Source organism: Haplochromis burtoni, unplaced genomic scaffold (assembly GCF_018398535.1).
Source record: "Haplochromis burtoni strain Fernald_Lab_line unplaced genomic scaffold, NCSU_Asbu1 Contig_634, whole genome shotgun sequence".
In the NCBI taxonomy this organism is placed as follows: Eukaryota; Metazoa; Chordata; class Actinopteri; order Cichliformes; family Cichlidae; genus Haplochromis; species Haplochromis burtoni.
Window position 1 is genome coordinate 173,796 of NW_024582995.1, and position 20,892 is coordinate 194,687.

Consider the following 20,892-nt stretch of genomic DNA (forward strand, 5'->3'; position numbering starts at 1 on the left):
ACTAATCCGTAGCTAATTTGGCCGACGTAGTTGAGCGGTCTTTGAGTGTAACCGTTAAAATATAATGACAGACTTGTATGTGAAAGTCAGAACCGATGAACTGCAAGTTTATCAGTTAAGTGACCGTAAACACGAGGCAAAACATAAGTACTGCCGACGACTGTCACCGCCAACAGGCGCCTTTTTGTGCCACTTTGTGACGCCAACAGGCAAGACGTTGCGTTTCTAGAGATGCATGACGGTTAAAGTAGTTTTCCCCAGCAGGTCCGGAGCTGCTTGTTTATTACGGGCGGCGGGGAGGGGGTCGTCGCTCTTCGACGGTGATCGAGGTCTTATTTTATTATTTCTCGTCAATCATCCCAATCAAAATGGAAACATGGAGGAATGAAATCTGAATTGAAGTCACGGAGCTGTTACTATCCTGCACGCCTTCCGCTCCTGGGCAAGGTAAAACGACTGCTTGATTAGCGCTAGCTAAGTTAGCTTACGCTGGAGTACTTTGTGTGGGTGACGCCCCCCGAATGCTTTTTGGGTTTTTTTTGGCAATTATTGATGTTTTTGTTTTTCAAAACACAATTTCTAAAACCCAAAAGAAGGAAATAGCCTAGTTCTATTAACTCAGCCCCGTCTGTAATATGAAATCATCTCCCTGTTTGGATTAGCCCGGTGACCTAGTTTCAGGTCAGTGGTCATTTAGCTCAAATATCTACATCTACTGCGATTTGGTGGTGGTTTAGTAGTTGTGCTTCGGCATATTTTATGCATTCACTTAATAAATCACTTATAATATTGTAACGATCGTCAGGTTATATACCAGATTATTTATTTATTTATTTATTTTTTCGTAGGGATACCGGACAGCCTGTAGGTGTGGTTTAGGAGGCAACAGTTACAGTCAACATAGGGTTACTCTGACAATCTCTTGGATTTTAATGGAAAATAATAAACAAATATTACACTGTGTTGTTTTCCAGATGAGGGATCTTCAGGACGTTGACAGTTTGCTCTTGAAAGAGTTGAAGTCATGCTGTGCGACAGAGTACAACTTTCTTCCCAGGGAGACTGGCCTGAAGTTGATGGAGTCTGCCTCCACAGAGGTAGCCCACTGACCTGCTTTTGTTTTTGTGGAGTGTTTTTTTTTAAGCTGTGTTTGCAGGCATATGTGTTTGCTAAAATGACTGCTATTTTCAGTGATGCCTTTCTAATATATAGTGGTACATTTGTAGAATCACAGCGGAGTATCTGCAAAATGCAGAGACACCAGAGTGGAAGAACTGTGGAGCCTGACCAGCTTCTTTGGCTACTGCACCCAAACTTTTGTTCAAGCTGTCAATTTACTTGATAGATTTCTCACCATTATGAAAGTAAGAATTCCAAGTTTAATGCCAAGACTGCAACTGTGCATGTTTAATGTCCTTTAGACTCCTTTGACTTTGATTCATTGGATTTTGGCTCATTTCTGTTGATGATAGGTGCAGCCTAAGCATTTGCCCTGTATTGGAGTTTGCTGTCTTCACATTGCTGCCAAAATGGTTGAGGAGGAAAGCAATGTCTCACCCACTCATGAGCTTATTCGCATCAGCCAAAGCAAGTTCACCGTGTCAGACCTGTGTCGTATGGAGAAGATCATCTCAGAGAAGCTCAGTGTGGAGCCCAAAGCAGTGACAGCCTTAACCTTTCTACACCTCTACTACTCCGCCTTCACATCCCTGTCTGCTGGAAGGTAAATATTTTTTTGTATTTACTTTTTCTTGTTGCTAATGCTGCTCCAGACTGATTGGAGCTGGTCAAATAGTTACTGCTGACTGAGGCTTGTACTAGCAGATCACATTAGGATTCCCTCTATATTTTAAGGGAGGAGATCCCAAGCATTGGGAGACTGGAAGCCCAGCTAAAAGCCTGCTTATGCCGGCTTGTTTTCTCTAAAGCAAAAGTAAGCAAGGTGACACTTTTACAGCATAGCAGCATTAGTTTGGAGTATCAGGACTAATTAATCTGTTCTTCTTCACAGCCATCCGTGCTGGCGCTGGCCCTTATTGCTCAGGAATTTGAAGCCCCCCAGTCAGTCATGTTGTTGAAGACTGTCCAGCAGTTCCAAAGACATGTAAAGGTATGAAGAGAATAGGGTGCGGCAGCTAAATCCTCTCTCAAACAGTCAGTATTATTCCATCATAATGTATTAGTAACAAGGGTATTATCAGGGTATTATCATATTAGTTTTTAGTTTTTATAGTGTACTTTTTACAAGAAAAATTTTGTTTGATGATATTTTAGCTCATCGAGCTGAAGGTTTAATGTACTTATGAGTCAGGAGTCAGTCATCCATCCATGCATTTGTTCACAATTAACAAGAATTGCGACTCCTGCTACAATATTGGTCATTATTTAATCAGGATTGCACATAATTATCACATAATGCATCTTCACCCAACTTTTGCCCAAGGTCAAGGTCACATTTTTAATTCTTTTCTTTCTTTCTTTTTCTTTCAATGGGCAGCAACTCGGGAATTGTGATGGAGCCAGATGAGCTTCCACATCCCTGATGTTGTGGTTTTTAATGTTTTGGCAGTTTCACTGTAGTCTTATCATAGCTGTGAAATGAGAATTTAAGATAAGATAAGATAAGATAACCTTTATTAGTCCCACACGTGGGAAATTTGTTTTGTCACAGCAGGAAGTGGACAGTGCAAAAGTTATGAGGCAAAAATTAGAATTTGAAGCTATTTATATTTAGACTTTTTCTTCCAACTCGTTTGGCACCAACTTTTCTGTCTCCAGCCAAAAACATGTTGTCTTTGTTTCACCTATCCCTGTGTTTGGAGGAGCTGTCTCACCCCACTCAACATGAAAGTCCAAACAGAAACGGTGCGACCAGACATGACTGCAAAACAAGTCTAATTTTTATTAAAACTGAAAAATTTACAAGCAGCAAAGTCTCTCCCTTAGAAAGACATGGTGACCACTAATATGCTTTTAAAACTCTTAAAAATCCAGTCTAACCTAAAAGTCTAACCTATAAACAAAAGTCAAGAGTAAATGTTACTCCCCCAGATGAAGCACCTGTATCTGGTGTGTAAACGTAGCCTGTTATATTTTTAAAGATAATTGTGTTCAGAAAACTTGTTTGCAGTTTGGCCGGTGTAATCCCGCGGAGACTGTAAAATGTGTAAAATTACTTATTGTTGCCTGGCCAAATGCATGTAGAGTGCATGGGAAAACTGTTAAAAAATATATATTTTAAGGCCATTCCTGTTTGTAACCTCTCAGATGTTTCCTGTTTTTCTTCTTCTCTTCAGATCAGTGACAGTGAGCTACTCCACTGGAAGGAACATGTGGCCAAGTGCATGGTGGAGTACCGCTCGAGTGAATGCAACAAACCAGACAACAAAAAGCTTGTTTGGATCGTGTCAAGGAGGACGGCTCAGAATCTCCAAACTAGTCACTTCAGTGTGCCCGGTCTGCCAACTATTCCCGAGAGAAGCTGGGATGAAAGCGAGAGGTTAATAGTTAATCTTTTCTACTTTCTTTGTGTTATAATGATTTCTCGGGTGTGCTGGGCTCCTTGGAAAACTAAATGGGATAATTATGGTAAAATCAGGTCAGAATATTTTCCACAGCTCATGTGTAGCACACAGCAAATGTATTCACATTAATGGAATGCAGTGGTTTAGAAGAGGTAACTACAGGAAACAGCACAGTCGATAGCAATGAACGCTTAGGAGTTTTAGCCGATCTCTTCTCATATCAGTGCAATCTAACATCGCACGGACTTTATACTAGGATACAGTTTATGTTAGACTGCTATGTTTATCCTTTGATCCTCTGTCCTTCATATTGACTCTCTCTAGTGTACATAATTTGACACACAATTCTCACAATAAAACATGCCCTAAAAAAGAGATGTGTGCTCTATGGATGCAACTGTATTAAAAAGTGATGATAAGCTGGATCAGCAGGTGAAAAAATAGATTCGCCTTTTATTTTTCCACCTAGCCTCCATACATGCTTATTGTATTTACTTTGTAAGAGGATCTGTAAAGCTGCATTCAGATAACACAAATTTGTCCTTCACATATTAGTACTAACATGCATACTTGGTGTGTGTGTGTTTTGTTTTGTTTTTTCAAGATCCAGCAGGTTAGAGCCTGCAGAACCGCTGTTCTACAAATGGCTTAAGAAAAGTCAAAATGTCATTTTTCAAGTTCTAATTTTACAGCAGAATTGTAAAAATGATTGGTTAAATATGTGCTGAAGAAGAATTATTCTCAATTAACTTTCAATTAGGTTATGGTTAGCATTAATAGAATTCTGGACTCATTATTCCCTTAGTTAATTTCACTACTAAACCAAAACCAGAAACATTAAAAGAGTGAGGCGTGGCTCTTGGAGAGCAAAGATGGTGGTAGAAATGTAGAAACTTCCAGAGGAAAATAAAAACAAAGACTAACTTTACTCTGTGAGTTAGGACTCTGCATTTTGAACCTGAATTCTAAGGGTTTTGGCAACCGCTGTATCAAATATGTTTTCTCTTTTATTCCTTTTTGAATGTTTTTTGCTCACATTAGCAGGGAAGCTACATCTACAAACTGTAGACAGAAACACACACCCAAAAATCTTATTATTAGTAGAAGGTCACCTACAAATATGATAAAACATCAGTCCCAGAAAGTTAATTCTGTTCATTTGGACGTAATGTTTTCTGACGCCGTGTCCAGATGAACAGATTCAACTTTCTGGGATTGCTTTATCTGACTGGCTGAGCATGCATCAAAATGTAGAACATTACTCACTAAAATTGAATAGTGAAGACTCCACTTCACTGAGTCACATTAACCAAAGTGAGGCAGAGCGATTGGTAAAGCTGCTTATGATGGGACACTGTCCTATTGTGTGAGGCAGCCACACCCTTAATTCCACCATCAGCTTCACGCAGCCACGAGAGGCACTTCAGTTTTTCTGCTGCGGAAGTTGCTGCTTGTTTAAAACCTTATTTTAGGTCAAATCAGGAAAGCTTCTAGGTGTTTTTCTATCAGATATAACAGATTCTGTTCAAGATTAAGATTTTATCTAGCAGTAACCAATGAAATCAAAGTCAATTTGGAAAATGCTATAAAAATAATGGTGCTGGTGCTGTTTCGAGTGGGACTTTGCTTAAATCCCATTCAAAATGACTGTAAGTAGGGTTGTAACGATTAAACAAAGGAAACATTGAGTATTAATGCTGTCTTGTCTCATAGCGAGGACTCCTGTGAGGACATGAGCTGCGAAGAGGACAGCCCATGCGGCTCGTTAGGAAGCGACGGTGAAGGAGCCTTCTTCCCTTCCACTTTTCTCAACTGCAGACAATAACGACTCCCAGTTGTGCAGTAACACCAGATGTGTATTTGTCCCCTGAACTGTAACAGATTTCAGGGCAGACCTGTGTGTTTCACTTGTGTATCGTGTATCGTATGTATGCCAAGTGACGGGTTTGGATTATTAAGTGCCTGTGTTAATTCATTTTACTGTTATTCTGATGTAAAACAAACTAAAAAACAAAAACATATCATAATAGTGCAAAATCGAAATTTGCAATATCTCGGCAGCTCAATGGCAATACATGTGAATGTCTTCTGTTTGTGTCTAAACTCGACACATTCCAGGAAAACTAGTGAGGCACAAGTAACAACTTTAGGATGTCAGTAATTAGACACCTTCACTGTTGAGTACCAGCTAACACACTAGCACATCCACATCCTTTTATTGTTTCTTAATATATATTATATGCCACACATACTCACAGTATTCTGCAGATGTCAGTGTGCTAACTAACAAATGTTATTCTAATGTGAAATATATGACGTTGTGGTGGGAAAATACCAGCCTGTAAATGCATGGATGATTTTTAATATGTGACAGTGAATGTTTTCATGTTTACCAAGATAAGCTTACTGAAAAAAACATTTTAAAAAAATGTACATAGCATGTAAAAAAATAAGAAAAAAACATGGTGCTTAATGTGTATTGTATTAAGATATAATGTGAAATATGTTGGAAGGTCAGTAATAATCCCTCCAATTAAAAAAATACTTTTTAAGTGTTTTGTTCTGTTTTTATTTTCTTACTTTTTGAGGTTTTGTCAAGTCTTATCATTTTGACCTCTAAGATTAATTCAGTTAGATTTGTTTTTGTCTCAAAGTGTATTATGAAGACCCTACAACCCTTATAATGGCAAAAAAAAAAATCCCCCAACCCAACATTCAAATGATCACCTTTGAGCAGCACTTTCCGACAGTGGGGAAGAAGAACTCTCTTTTAACAGGAAGAGAGCTGCTGTCTTGGGCTAGTAGGTGAGGGGAAAGAGAAGAGACAAAATAGAAGAACAAAGCTATAGGAGAGAGTAGACATGCAACGCATGACATGGAGAAGTGGCAGATAACTGAAGGACCGAGAAGAGGGTTTTAATGTAACTTTTAAAATTAATTTTAAGAATATTGAAAGAAAGCAGTTCTACATATTTGTTTAATGTGGATGTGAAGATTCTACACTGGGAGCAGGCTCAGTATTGTCCAAATTTAGACGTAACTGCTGGTTTGTTTATTTGCGTGTTTAAAAGTGGAATCACTGCCCTTGAGGGGAGTTTTCTGTATTTTTAGCTTCTTTTTTTTTCAATATTTTTACCTGTTTTTACTGTGTTTTGTGTCACAGAATCACGTGATGCCTTCAGATTCCATAGTTTAGGGTGACCTTCTCAGTAAGGGGGTATAGCTCAGTGGTAAAGCAGTTGACTGCAGATCAAGAGGTCTCCGGTTCAAATCTGGATGCCCCCTTCTTCTAACAAAATAGATGTTGCTATAGAAAATAATCTGTGACGAATGAGTAATTTGACTTGCTGATATTACAAATAGATATATTATAAATAATAATGCACTACAAAACCCTTTCTGCAAGCTACACTACATGAGAGACATCTCCATTAGGAGGCAAGATAAAGATCACTATTTTACATGTTTATAGTGACATAAATGTATATTAAAAAATACTTGTATGTGCATGAATATGTAAAGAAGCATATTTGATTGTTTGTTCTACTTTTTAAAATGTATTTATACTGTGAAAATGTTCATTTTCATTCGTTGCCTCAAGGCAACACTGCGCAGTTAGCCCAGTTTTTTCAGGCAATATAATGCATTTGCATATGTGTGTAGAGATTTGTTTGTGTGCATTTATATGATCACAGTCAATGTTTTTTTACTTTATAATCTACTCATAATTACAGGACATGGATGTGAATACCTTTTATGGAAGGAAACCAAGGGAATGTGCACTTTCTGTCCTCAGAAAGTGAGGACAGTGAGCTTTCAGGGAGTGACAGTGAAGTAGAGGAGTGGATCCCTGAATGAGGTTTGAGGGACACTTAGGAGCTCAGGGGTCAGTTGGTAAAGTAACTGTGTCTGTGTGTGTGTTAGTGGCCACATGGCAAGCAGGTCTGGCCCGATCTGGTATCAAGTCGGCACTGCTGGCTGACTTCTGGCATGATAAGACGTATGTCATCCACATATGGGCCAGGCCTGGCATAGATGGCACTGTCTATGTGATGGCATGCCATATCTGGCTTGGTTGTGGTTTGGTTTATGAGGCCCAGCCCTACAGAAAACAGGTCTGGCTCAGATCTGGCATCAAGCTGGCACTTCTGACTGACTGGTGTTTTGGCTGAGTGTATATCAACCAGATGTGTGCCAGGTCTGGCAATGATGCCACTGTTTATGCGATGGCATGCCATATCTCAGGTGGTAGAGCAGGTTACAAACTTATTGAAGGTTAGTGGTTTGATCCGTGGCTCCTCCAGTCTGCGTGTCAAGAGTGTGAATGTGTATGAATGTAGTTAGGAAGCACTCAGTTAAGCGAAAGTCGGTGAATGTGACACGTTGTATAGAGCACTTTAAGTAATCTGGAAGAGTACAAAAGCGCTATATAAAAATCAGTCCATTCACTGTCTGAACAGCACAACTGTCTGTTCTGGGCCAGCACAGGGCCAGCAGTGTGTCTATAACTGGCCCGTGGCTGCACACCACCTACACATGGCCCACATACCGCAATGAATGATGGCCCTTTGGTGGCCCAGATCAGGTTTGCCAGAGGTAATCCACACATGGGCCAGCAAAGGACCACCAGTGTGTCTGCAACTGGCTTGTGCTGGCCCATGTGTGGGCCACCTCTGGCAAACCAGTCTGGGCCACCAAAGGGCCGTATTCTTTGCGGTATGTGGGCCATGTTAAGCACATTGTGTGGGCCATATGGGGCCATACCAATATTGCTATGTGGGTAGGTGATGTACAAGTCATACAGTCTCAAATAATATGTAATAGAGACATGACTGGTGTTATCACTTGAACTAACAAACATGTTATCCAGTGGCTGTAGATAGCAACTACAATTTTTAGCCAGGGTTTAAAAAAAAAAAATCCATTAATTTATATATATATAGTTCCTGTAGTATAAACCTGATACTGTTTGTTAAACAGTGATACATGGTGCATATACATGGTCAATAAACGCAATTCTGATATAAAAAAAAAGGGGACATCCGGACTTGAACCGGAGACCTCTTGATCTGCAGTCAAATGCTCTACCACTGAGCTATACCCCCAAATTCCCTGTTAAGCACTGCTATTGTAGAGAGTCATTGAGAGGCACACACTATAGGTCACTGCAGATCAAGAGTTCTCCTTTAGAAGACTGCCTAGATGACAAAATCACACTCTGCAGATTCATTAATCTAATAGCACTTAGGTCTCTCTATAAAAGAGTAAAAGTAAATCCTTCCTGGCTGTCAACCTGTAAAAACATCTCTGAAAGGCAGATAAAATTCTTAATGTCAGCTGCTGTCCAACAGTGTGCCAGTGTGCTAACACTAGCTAAAGAAGCAGGACATGCAGAGGCTTTATTGTGACAATAAGGATATGATGATATGTGAGCAGGTGATCTGCTCCTCCCACACATTTTAGCATTTATTTTTTGTTCTAAATTCTGACCTGTGCTTGCTTTTGTTTTGTGTACTTTTCAGCACCAAAAAGACAGTAAAGGAAATTCAATCAGTTAAAACCCAGTATATAAAACCCATTAACTTTATTTGTATGACCGCAGATTGTTTTCACCCTAATAAATTACTCAGCTTTTACCTGCTTTTCATTTGAGCTTCAGTGTTGAGATTAAATATCAGAATGCATTAGAAAACAAGCCCAGAGCGCCACAACTGAAAGATGAGACCTCAAGTTCCACACTGTGTGCAGTCATACACAGGGGGGATAACTCAGTGGAAGAGCACTGCAGCTTAGATTGTCTCCAGTTCAAATCCAGATGCTGTTGTTTGTGTTACTGTTTAACAAACAATCAAAATCGACAGTATCAGGTTTGTACTACAGGAATACGTTAGACTGGATAAACTGTATATATGTATATAAACAAACAATTTAAACACGTGAAAGGGAATAGGGGGTATAGCTCAGTGGTAGAGGATTTGACTGCAGATCAAGAGGTCTCTGGTTTAAGTCCGGATGCCCCCTGTGTTAAATGCATGCTGCAGTCTATTTACCGCTCTATTTATTTAGAGGCTGTTAGGCATTTACCATCTGACAGCAATACCTGTACATAGTAAGTGAATTGATGAAGTAACACAGGTGGCCCAGAAAGTCTTGTACAGTAAGAAAACTCCATAAAACGAAAATACAGTTAAATACTAAAATGTATGCCCTGCCGGGATATCGAGATTAAATTCCAGTGCGCATGACTTAACATATTAGACTGATGCTCGGAACTTTTAAATCTTCTGCCAGCCCCATTCAACTAATTACCGAACAAGCGTCTCTTTGTGCCGAAAGCTGCATCAGCGTGAGTGTGAGGGGGTGGGATTGGAGGTGGTGATGCTGCTGGTGCAGCTGGTGCTGCTGAAGTACGCGGCTTGCGGTGGAGCTGTCTGGGATGTGTTGACACGCATTTCTGCTCCCATCTCCTTGATTAACCCGGCAGCCTGGATGGTTTCGAGCCGCAGAGGAGAGGAAGAGGAATGAGCGCGGACCGAGCAGCGGCATCCTTATCATGCAGCCGCAGAAAATCACCACCCGTCCATTTTACACGATTATATGAGCCGATGAGCGCCAGTTTATGTGTGCTTTTCAGACGGGCGGCAGCGCTGTGCAGACCCGGGAATAACAACACAGGCCAACACCTCGCTGCAGCTACATACAAGGAATGAAAACGCTCCCAAGATGGTCCGCATCGCCAAGGCCCTGGGTTTGGTTATTCTGTGCGTCGCCGTGCTCATTTTATCCCTCATCAGCTACGTGTCTCTGAGAAAAGACAGCCTCTTCTCCTCCTCCAAATACTACATGGGAGGCCCGAGGATTATGTTTCATGCAGGCTTTCGGTGAGTGAGATTTTTTTTTTCATCACAATGAGGATGGATGATCAGATGCAGAATTGGGTTGATGTAAACAGTGTGGCCTTTTGTGCACGGCTCCAGACTTCATACTTTACCTTCTATTGCTGTCTAGGTTCAAACTTTAAGTGGGCCTCAGCTTCCAATCATAATGTCATTCATGCAGTACCTTGTAATTAATGTTAATGGAGTATGCTGTTTCCAAATGTAATCAATCCTTTTCACATTTGCAAACCTCCATTTAATTGAATAAACATTACAACGTTACTTTCAAAAGCAACCCAATTAATTGGATGACCTATTATAGTGTCTAAGTGTAGTGTCTAAGAATGAATAATTTAGAGTTATTGATCAGATTTCAATCGAATCCACCCGTTTTTAAGGCGGACTCTTTAGTTATCAAACTCAGGCAAAGGCTCTGTCATGGTCCCGGGACTTCTGACCCAGTGTTTTGAGTTTTGTCATTCTGTATTAAGTTCATTTGCATTCTTAAGATCCCTAAGTTGTCTGTTCAGCAGCCTATGGTTGATCAGATTTCCCCTTATGTCTTTGCCCTCTGTCTCCCTTTGTGTGTTTGTGTTTATTTAATTGTGAATTCGTGTGCCCTTTTCCCCTTGTGTTTTATTCCATCATGTTTATCGTGTTTCCCCAGCCTGTTATGTCTGTGATCTCCCCGTGATCTCTCTCCCCCCTCCTGTCTGCGTCTCTGTGTCCTTCCTGTGTTGCGTTTAAGGTCCGCGTCTTGGGTCAGTATTGTCAGTTCCGTGTCCTCCCTGTCTTGTTATGTGTAACCCTCATCATCTGTGCTCCCCGTGTGTTCCCACGTCCCTCATTACCTTCTGTGTATTTATGTCAGAATCTCCCTATGTTCCATGTCGCACCGTCCCTCATGCTGTGTGATCCCTTGTGTGCCTTTGGGTAAAGTTTAGTTTATATTTTCCCAGTCTAGTTTAGTTTGATATCTTTCCTTTGAGTCAGTAAATAAAGCTGTATTTTGTGTGTTGTGGGTCCTGCATTTTGGGTCCAATCTCCTGCCTGTACACAGAGATTCATGACACACTCAATAACGGAGAAACATGCACAACATTGTTTCAGTTCACCAAATCATCAAGCACTTAAAGTATCATTATTCAGTACAGACACTAGAACATCACACAAAACAAACTGATAATAGAGTTCTTTTATGTAAAGGTTTCTGAATTCATACAATACAAACTCTCTTTTTTAAGTGTGCTACTGGAAAGCACAACAGCCTCCATGAAGAGTTGGGAGTTCGCCTTGTAATCGGAAGGTTGCCGGTTCAAGCCCCAGCTTGGACAGTCTTGGTCGTTGTGTCCTTGGCAAGACACTTCACTCGTTGCCTACTGGTGGTGGTCAGAGGGCCCGGTGGCGCCAGTGTCCGGCAGCCTCGCCTCTGCCAGTGCGCCCAAGGGTGGCTGTGGCTACAATGTAGCTGCCATCAGCAGTGTGTGAATGGGTGGATGACTGGTTGTGTAAAGCACTTTGGGGTCCTTAGGGACTAGTGAAGAGCTATACAAATACAGGCCATTTACATAAAAAACTGCATATGAAAAATAACTTTTGTTTTTCCAGCTACCTTGACTATTTGCTCCCTCCTTTTTACTTTTCTTGTAGGATCTCTCTGTCCTCCCCCTCGCTCTCCATCCTCCTCACTCAAATAGAAACTGGAAAATGACAAAAATATAATAATATAATAATTATTATAAGAGCTAGCGGGGGATTCCCAGTCGACAAAAAGACAACACACTGCTTAGTTATGCGAATGTGGGTAAAACAGAAGCTACAGCTTTATCATTTTTGGTGAATTGTTATAGTGAATGAAAGACAAACTGATCCATATCATTTTATAGCAATATTCAAACTGAATACAGGCTGCTGCAGGACATAGACAGGTAACATCCTTTTGACTTGCTGTCACCTGGATCTGGAGCATATCGTAAACAAACACTGAAACCTAATTTAATCAGAATAGGAATCAAAATTTGTAACAAACTAAAATAATAATGCACATGAGTTTTATAAGTCATGGCAATGTTTTGTTGTATTTCAGTTAAAGTGTGTTTTAATTCTGCATCACTGATTTGTGTCATGTAATTATCTCTTCGTGTTCTTTCTGCTGCAGCAACAAAAGTCTTATTATTCTTGAGAAGCCACGAGCCACGCCTGTGTGTGAGCGCTCAGTAACATCATAACATCAACAACGCTGGACATAAAACCTGTTCTCATTCTTTCCTGTACTGCTGTCAATAGAAAAGTCAGGAAAATAAACCATTAGAAGATAACTCCAGAAAATAATAATAAAATATGCCACAATTAATACTAATAATAGTTTTTAGGGGCTCTCTACAAAATAAATAAATAAATAAATAAATAAATAAATAAATAAAATAAAAACCCAAAGGCGTCTAAACTCATTTAGGCCTGTTTTAACTAGAAAAATATCTAAATATTTTCATTTTTCCCACTCTCCTCTTTAAAGAGAAAAAACAAAAAAACAGTTGAATCATTTGAACATTTTTAACTGTAATTATTCTAAACATGAAAGTCTTTTGAGGGACTGATATGAAAAGCAGATTGACCAAAGTGTGCCAGGAGCAGATCTGATTGGATCTTTCTAAACAGCAGCCAGTATAGCTGCTGCTGTTATTACATGATGACTCAGCTTCCAATGTTTTGTGGACATTAATTTCAGGTCTCAGTTCGCCATGAATTTCCTGGACCCCTCCTTCATCCCCTTAACTAATGCCCTAAACGAAGAGCTCCAAGGAAAACCGTCCAAATGGAAGTTCAACAAAACAGCTTTTTATCATCAGAGGTAAAAGATTTGACTCCTAACTGAACTCTGCTTGTCTTCTTTGTGAAACTTGAGTATTTTCTGGTCTGGAAATCAGACAGCATAAAACATCCTTCCTCTTCATTTTGTCTTCTGTTTGCTTGTGTTGTCCAACCAACATTCAAAACCAACAAGTGAATTGTTTGTGTGTCTAATTTTGCATATTTGTTATATGGGATATATGTGTACATATATATATGTATGCATGTATGCATGTATGTATGTATGTATGTGCCTGTAACATTCTGTAAATAAAAAAGGGATGTAGTCGCTGTGATTGGTTTTGGACTTTTTTTTAACATCTTTTTTTTTTCAGGAAAGATATCTTCAACTACATCGACATTCCCAACAACTTTTCCCTTACGAAGAACAGCGTGCGTGTTGGCCAGCTGATGCACTTTGACTATTCCAGCCACAAGTATGTTTTCTCCATCAGTAACAACTTCAAATCCCTGCTTCCCGACACCTCTCCCATCCTCAATAAGCACTACAGCATGTGTGCCGTGGTGGGAAATAGTGGCATTCTTACCGGCAGCCACTGTGGCCCTGAAATTGACCAAGCCGATTTTGTCTTCCGCTGCAACTTTGCCCCCACCGACATCTACTCCAAGGATGTAGGCAAGAAGACCAACCTGACCACCTTTAACCCCAGCATCCTGGAGAGGTATTACAATAACCTGCTGACCATTCAAGACAGAAATAATTTCTTCCTCAACCTAAAGAAACTGGAGGGAGCCATCCTGTGGATCCCTGCCTTCTTCCTTCATACCTCAGCTACAGTAACTCGGACCTTGGTGGATTTCTTTGTGGAGCACAAGGGACAGCTGAAGATTGAACTGGCCTGGCCAGGAAATATCATGCATGACGTGAACAAGTAAGATCTGATTCATAATTTGCTGTTTTCTTCACCTGGTAACTGTTGAGCTTTGCAGGGATGGAGGATTTTTTTAGGCAAACCTGGAAACCAATGTGATTTTTCCATAGGCTTTTTAATTATCACAGAAAATGAAACATTTCCGCAATAAAGAATTTTTTATTATGCTTAATAATCATCAGAATTCACAATTTACTGCAGCCTTTATAAAGACTATCATGCTACTGTACTGCAATACTGTACTGTAAGTCTATGAATAAATGACAGTAGACTATAGACCTATCATAGGTCTGTAGTTTTAAATTTTATACTATGGGACACAATGTTAAAATAGCTAAAGCTTCTGTTAACCAAAAACCTTATTTCCTTATTTCAAACCACACATCCACTGAAAAATCCCAGGTCAACCAGTCATGCAAAATCCTCAATCAGTTCCAGGTTCCTGCAGCTCTTTATATTCACATTCCTTGTCACCCAGTTTCTGCTCTCCACCTGTTGCTCAGAGAAATGTTTATCGGTTAGGTGTAGAAATGCTTTCTAACTTTATTGACTGAACAGAGAGGTTTATGTCACACTGAAGAAAAAGAAACAAAACAAAATAAAACAGGCTGCTTCTATTGGCAGCCAAAAAGCCTAAAAACAACTTAAATCCATGAAGAAACATCTCAAAATGAGAAACTAACATAAATCCCAAACACAGAAATCTAGCAGAGAAAACACAGGGTTTGCAAAAACTATAATCTTACTAAAACCAAAAGGAAAGACAGCAACTAAATACACAGTACGAGTGAAGGGACACTAACAAAGCTGGGAAAAGAACAGAGGAAGGCAGTAAAAAAACACACACACACACACAGACAACCACCTGAGGATATGACCTTCAAAATAAAACAAGAAATAAGTGAAGGAGGGACCAGGACAAAACTCATGCAGACAAAGAAGTGCACACAGGAACACAGGATGCACATGCAAAAGGAAAAAACAGGATAACAATAACTGGAATGCCAGTGATGTTTTAGCTCATCCGACTCATGATCCATCACAATTGACAGGTTATTGTAATATGTGAATCACAGAACCTATAAGTTGTTGTTATTGTTTGGCTGTATTACACAAACTAATGAGAACTGAAATCCACTGAGAAGTCAGGGAGGCTCCTAAACAGGACAAATGAATCGTGTTTCACTAAAATGTGACCAATGCTCTGGGAGCAAGTAAGTGATTCTTTGAAAATGCATGTGACCTTGACCTTGATCACATTCAATTGTTGATCATTGCGCAATTTCACAAAAACCTGTGTGGTAATCTTGAAGGAATAATAATTATTATGAATTATGAAATGGACAGATGGAAAGACACCTGGCTGCTGTCCTTTGTCCAGATGAGCTAAATATCAGAGAGTTATTGGATGTCTTGTTAATATGTAACAAGTAAAACTGAACCACGTACAAAGACCAATTTAATCCACCGCTAATATGAAAGCATTGATATGACACCACCGACTGATGTAAATGTGGGCATATTGTGGGAGTATTTCTGAAACCCTGGTGTCACCAACATGGTAGTTTTATTTAAAGTGTGGCAAACACTAAAACCATGACCACACAGGCCTATAATTAGTTGGTGAATGACTGGTTGTACTTTAGTTACATCAATACTTTTGTTAAACTGCTTGATTTAAAATGGAAAATCTGCACCTCCATCACATCTTGACTATTTGATTTAAAACTCATTGTGGTGGTGAACAGACACAAAATCACAAAAATTGTATCACCATCAAAACATGTATGTGCTTAATTGTACATCACATGATAAAATGTTGAACAGACAACACAAAGTTACAGTCAATTTGTGATCTATTTGTTTTCTTCTCAGATACTGGAAGACTAAAAACCTCTCTCCCAAGCGTCTCAGCACTGGTATTCTCATGTACACGCTGGCCTCAGCCATATGTGACGAGATCCACCTCTACGGCTTCTGGCCCTTTGGCTGGGACCCCAACACAGGCAAGGATCTGCCGTACCACTACTACGACAAGAAAGGGACCAAATTCACCACTAAGTGGCAGGAAACCCACCAGCTGCCCAGCGAGTTCAAGCTGCTCTACAAGCTGCACAGGGAAGGCGTGATCAAACTCAGCTTGACGCACTGCTCTTAGACATTCGATGAGTCCGGGATGGTTTAAGACGTGACTCCAGAGACCATTACCGACATACATCAGCTCAGTTCAAACTTCTGTTGTGGCACACATGATAAGCATGATAAGTGTTTAGGCAGTTTATGATCATCCTGCAAATACACACTCGTGTCACGTTGTAATTTTACATGAAGATGTCAGGCTCACTCGAGCTGCAGATCCCAGCGTTGTTATTCATTCAACATGTTGTGTTCAGCACCACAGTTAGGGGCTTTCATGCAACTCAGTTGCTTTCATTATTCTCCTTTGCATGACTGCTGGCTAAATAGTTTGAGCCAAACAGACATCTATTTTAACTGGAGTCTACGGGGGATTCAGCTGTGGGACGGAGTAAATTTCCACTTCTGCTTGAAACAGATCGATTAATCACCTTTACAACAGTATACCAATTCTGTACACTGAAATCACTGCCTAATCTCAGGGAAGGAGTTAGATCAGTGTTTTTTGTAATCAGATTTAATGCCTCCAGAGAGGTGCAGTTCCTGTTTTCAGGCCTTTTCCCCCACGAGGTGTCAGACAATCTGCACTGCTCTAGAAGATGGTATTTGTTTACAAGATTGTACTCTATATAAATATATGTGTGTCTTTTTTCTCTGTAGACAGCCTGACTGTCCACTTCAAAATTTTTGGAATAATAATCAACATTCCAACAATAAGCCATAAATTCATGGAGAGGTGTTTTGTGATCATTAGATCAGAACTGCAGAACGTGTTACCGGCTTTCATTACGTAGGTGTTGAGAAAATGAGACATTTCCAAAATCTACCAAAAAGACTACGAGGATAATTTTCCATCAGTAACAATGAAAATATATGTAATGGTAAACTTACTTGATTTAGGATCAAATTTAGCCAAGTAATTTCTGATAAGAGATCATCAAGTTTTGTTATCATCATGTATAAAAGAACCGATGTTTACAATTAAAATATTATCAAAATACATGACAGACTGGAGCAACAGCTCCATCTATTTGCCAATTCATGATTAAATCCCAGATTTCTCATTTGTGGGATAATAAAGGTTTGTTCTAGGTTTATTCTATTCTATTACCAAGTTTGAATATCGTACCTAAGCTAGTTTAAAACTTAGCTTACTAAATTGGGACCTCAGGAAGCCACTGGTCAAACCCAAAACATGGTAATCCCTGACCTAACCACTCTGTAAAACTGCAAATCTTTCACACATTGTCTAAAAATATTTACCCGTGCAGATGCAAGATGCTATTTTGTGAGTTTTAAAAGATCTGCCAACCAAAATTTATGATCCTTCAGAAGAGCCAAGCTATTTATTTCCACTCTTAATCAAACCTAAGTTATTAGGTAAAAATATTTATTTCACAGTTAAAGGCACGAGTGTTGCCAGAGTGGGTTTTCCACACAGTTTTAAGCTTAACCTTGATGGTTAAAATTGTGTCGGACAAAATTTAGGCTGTTTTGGGATCCTTTTTGATGATTTTAAAAATAATCATTTTAAATGATAGTTCACAATAAAACCCAAGAGTGTACGTATTTGACCTAATCCGAAATTGTCATGGCGGACTGTCTGCCATGACGTGAAATACTAAGACTTTATGTTCCAGTTGCTGCTATGTTATGTCAGATATCAGTGAGAAGATGCTGCCACAGTGGGTTAAATGTATACATATATAAACTACAGAAAGGAGTGGGAGAGTGAGGTGAAGCATCTAAATCAAAGCTTATATGAAAAATAGTCAGTCATGCTATTTTTAAATAAACAGTCTGAAATATAAAGTAAGTATAAATGCACCTACTATATAAGTGGGTAGAGTGTGTGGATGCCTGGGTGTGCTAAATTGACTATGGGTATGTGCAAAATGGAGCACAGATGTGCATGGATTGTTACTTTGGTTGGTTTTAAGTGATACGTGATAATTGTTTGTGGTTGACAGCAAGTGTTTCCCTGCAAACTGACAGGAAGAATAGTAAAAGAGGCTTCTGCTTCTCTCCCTCACACTCTCTTGTTTGCGTTTGTGTGTTGATATAAGGATTTCTGTTGGGAGCCATTGGGCACCAGCGTGCATTGCTCTTGAATGTGGTGCAGTGCAGTGTTGGATTGCTACTTACTCCCAGAGTATTGGTGAGATTTTAGTGAAACAAGGTTAATTAGCCCTGTTCAGGAGCCCTGCTGACTTCTCAGTGGATAAATGAGTACTTGGTAAATACTTCAGAGGGTTAATTACACCAGCGGTTCGCAACCTTTGGGCCACGGACCGGTCCCCGAGTCGTTTGGTATCGGGCCGCAAAAGTTGAGGCTTGGGTGTGATTTATGGAATTTATGGTTTTCAGGGTTTTTTATCGGTTTTATTGTTAACTCGGTTTCTCTGGGTCTTTTCCTGTGTGTTATGAATAAATCTTCTTGTTTTTTTGGTACCAGTACTGGTTTTATTTTGTTGTATTTATCCGCAACCCCTTAAAGACTGGTCCGTGAAAATATTGTCGGCCATAAACCGGTCCATGGCGCAAAAAAGGTTGGGGACCACTGACCTACACAACCAAATGCCTGAAGTGTTCATGAGCAACCAACCAACTGCTAAAAAAATGCTCAGTGAGGAAGTTGTATGTCTACCTTAAGTGTACCAGGAATTGAACTCTTGAGATTAAGAATAGCTTTTGCGAGGGTGTCCTAGGCCAAAATAGAAAGCACTGACCTAGCAACCTTGTGGAAATATGTGAAAATGTTGGTCGTTTCCAAACAGAAAAACCCCAAATCATCATTAGTAAAGACTTTATTATTGAACTGTAACATATCTTCCAAATCTGAATGGTTTTGTGGTTAGCACACTGTTAGCTTAAAGGGAGTTGTGCATAGTTGATTATGCTAGCCTACTTAATGCTGTTTAGTGGAATGTAGTTTTGCTTATACATGATATAATTTCAGATCTTGTAAGTTTATGTTTACACATTCAGATTGTTTCTTTTTCTCCTGCCTAAATGGAAACATTAGGGAGCTAATGTTAGCTAGCTAGTTACATGAGAGAGTCTAAGTGGGTTATGATATTTATTATTTACTAACAACATATTTATGCAACATGCTTCAATATGTATGCTTAAATTCTCACTTAGTAAACACAAGCTTGGTTTAAGCATACAAACAAATGTCAAAAATCATTTTTGACCAGGGGCTACCAGACTCGGACCACCTTGTGATGTAAATCATGGCTCAAGTGTGGCTTAAAACATCAGGAAATAGAACTTTTTTAAATAATAACCGATCTTGAGGTTTCCCACTATGTCCCAAACGACGATTGAACTTCACTATTTTGTTGACTGAAGAAATGTTCTTTATTCCTACCGTAACTGTATCAAATTCAATATTCGTGATGCAAGATAAAATGAATGAATGTTATATGGCTTATTGCATCTTGTACAAACAGCATGAAATATTTAAGTGGTAATGCATGTGAGGCACTAACAGATCTTTTAGGCTAGTTTTATACAACCTTTTTGAAGGGTAAAATTTAGTCATTTGCTATTGTTTGTATTCCTGGTGGTGTATTCCTTAAGAATATCACTGGTGTCTTTGTATGAGAGCTGTTTGAAGGCTAAAAAGAACGCTGTATTCCACATGGGACCAAACTTCTACAGATCAACTTAAAAATGAACAAGCTTTATTTTTTATAACTGTAGATAGTCCTGGGGTCTTAAACAGTCCACCTTATCGTGCCAGACTGAAACAGACTGGTGGATATGGGGGTGAGGAAGACTGGACCCAAACAATAAAAGCTGGCCACATGACCATCCCATGACTCTGCAACATGTGCTCCTTGTTGCAAATTCCAGCTTAGGCTGAGGTTTAACACACAGAGAAATGCAGTCATGCACATTTACCATATGTAGTGTCTGTTCTTTCGTCTTGTTCAAACGAACTAATTCAAATCGTTAACTTGTGTGTCTAATCTTTAAATCACAGTGCAGTCACGACATTAAAAGCAACAACCATGAAATTGCACATCTTGTAAAAAGACAGCCAAATTTTAGGACTTTGATTGTTATAGATGTGTAAGAATAATTTAAGCAGTCCCTTCACTGAATGTTTTGTAGGTACACCAAAGACCATGTGCTTAAAAGAAATAATGGAAACTGATTTGTGAAAGCTCTATGACAACTAATGGCAGTAGACAGTATAAAAAATGAAAGTGGCAGCCCTGCACACCTCCACTGATTTGTAAAGTCTTAATATGAAGCCTCAAGCTAAGTGTTTTCGCCGTGACCACCTTGGTGTTTTGAGACTGCCTGTGGCAAGTGAGGGCTGGATCTGGCTGCGTACATGTATTCTCATTGGCTAACGACTTGCAATATCCTGATCATGACTTACAAAACTAACCCATTGAGTTGATTAAGTAATGATAAAAATGTTTATAAATGTCACAGACTGAAGGAGCGAAGGGTGTTTTTCCATATTTCTATGTAATAGGACAGGAAGTCTTTTTGCAGTCAATGGAGTCGCCCCCTGCTGGATGCAAAAGGAATACAAGTTTGAGGCACTTTGGCTTCAGAACACTAGGGTAACCCCACAAACATTTGAGGTTT

The 20,892-nt window shown here is 39.6% G+C and overlaps 2 protein-coding genes and 1 non-coding gene across 3 annotated transcripts; 2 read left to right on the forward strand and 1 right to left on the reverse strand.

Moving 5' to 3' along the window:
- The first annotated feature begins 244 nt into the window (after nt 1–244).
- On the forward strand, nt 245–6,076 carry LOC102294549 (cyclin-G2). The gene is made up of 8 exons (XM_005949100.3): nt 245–447; nt 975–1,097; nt 1,227–1,364; nt 1,473–1,723; nt 1,855–1,933; nt 2,012–2,110; nt 3,297–3,499; nt 5,238–6,076. Exons 1-8 carry the CDS (start codon nt 385–387, stop codon nt 5,347–5,349), a joined length of 1,068 nt encoding a protein of 355 aa, XP_005949162.1. The 5' UTR covers nt 245–384; the 3' UTR covers nt 5,350–6,076.
- Nucleotides 6,077–8,557: 2,481 nt separating this feature from the next.
- On the reverse strand, nt 8,558–8,629 carry trnac-gca. The gene has a single exon. It is a non-coding gene; the product is annotated as a tRNA-Cys (tRNA).
- Nucleotides 8,630–9,813: 1,184 nt separating this feature from the next.
- On the forward strand, nt 9,814–18,712 carry LOC102293170 (sia-alpha-2,3-Gal-beta-1,4-GlcNAc-R:alpha 2,8-sialyltransferase). Its single transcript, XM_005949096.3, has 4 exons — nt 9,814–10,405; nt 13,131–13,253; nt 13,588–14,145; nt 16,021–18,712. Exons 1-4 carry the CDS (start codon nt 10,248–10,250, stop codon nt 16,301–16,303), a joined length of 1,122 nt encoding a protein of 373 aa, XP_005949158.1. The 5' UTR covers nt 9,814–10,247; the 3' UTR covers nt 16,304–18,712.
- The last annotated feature ends 2,180 nt before the right edge of the window (nt 18,713–20,892 follow it).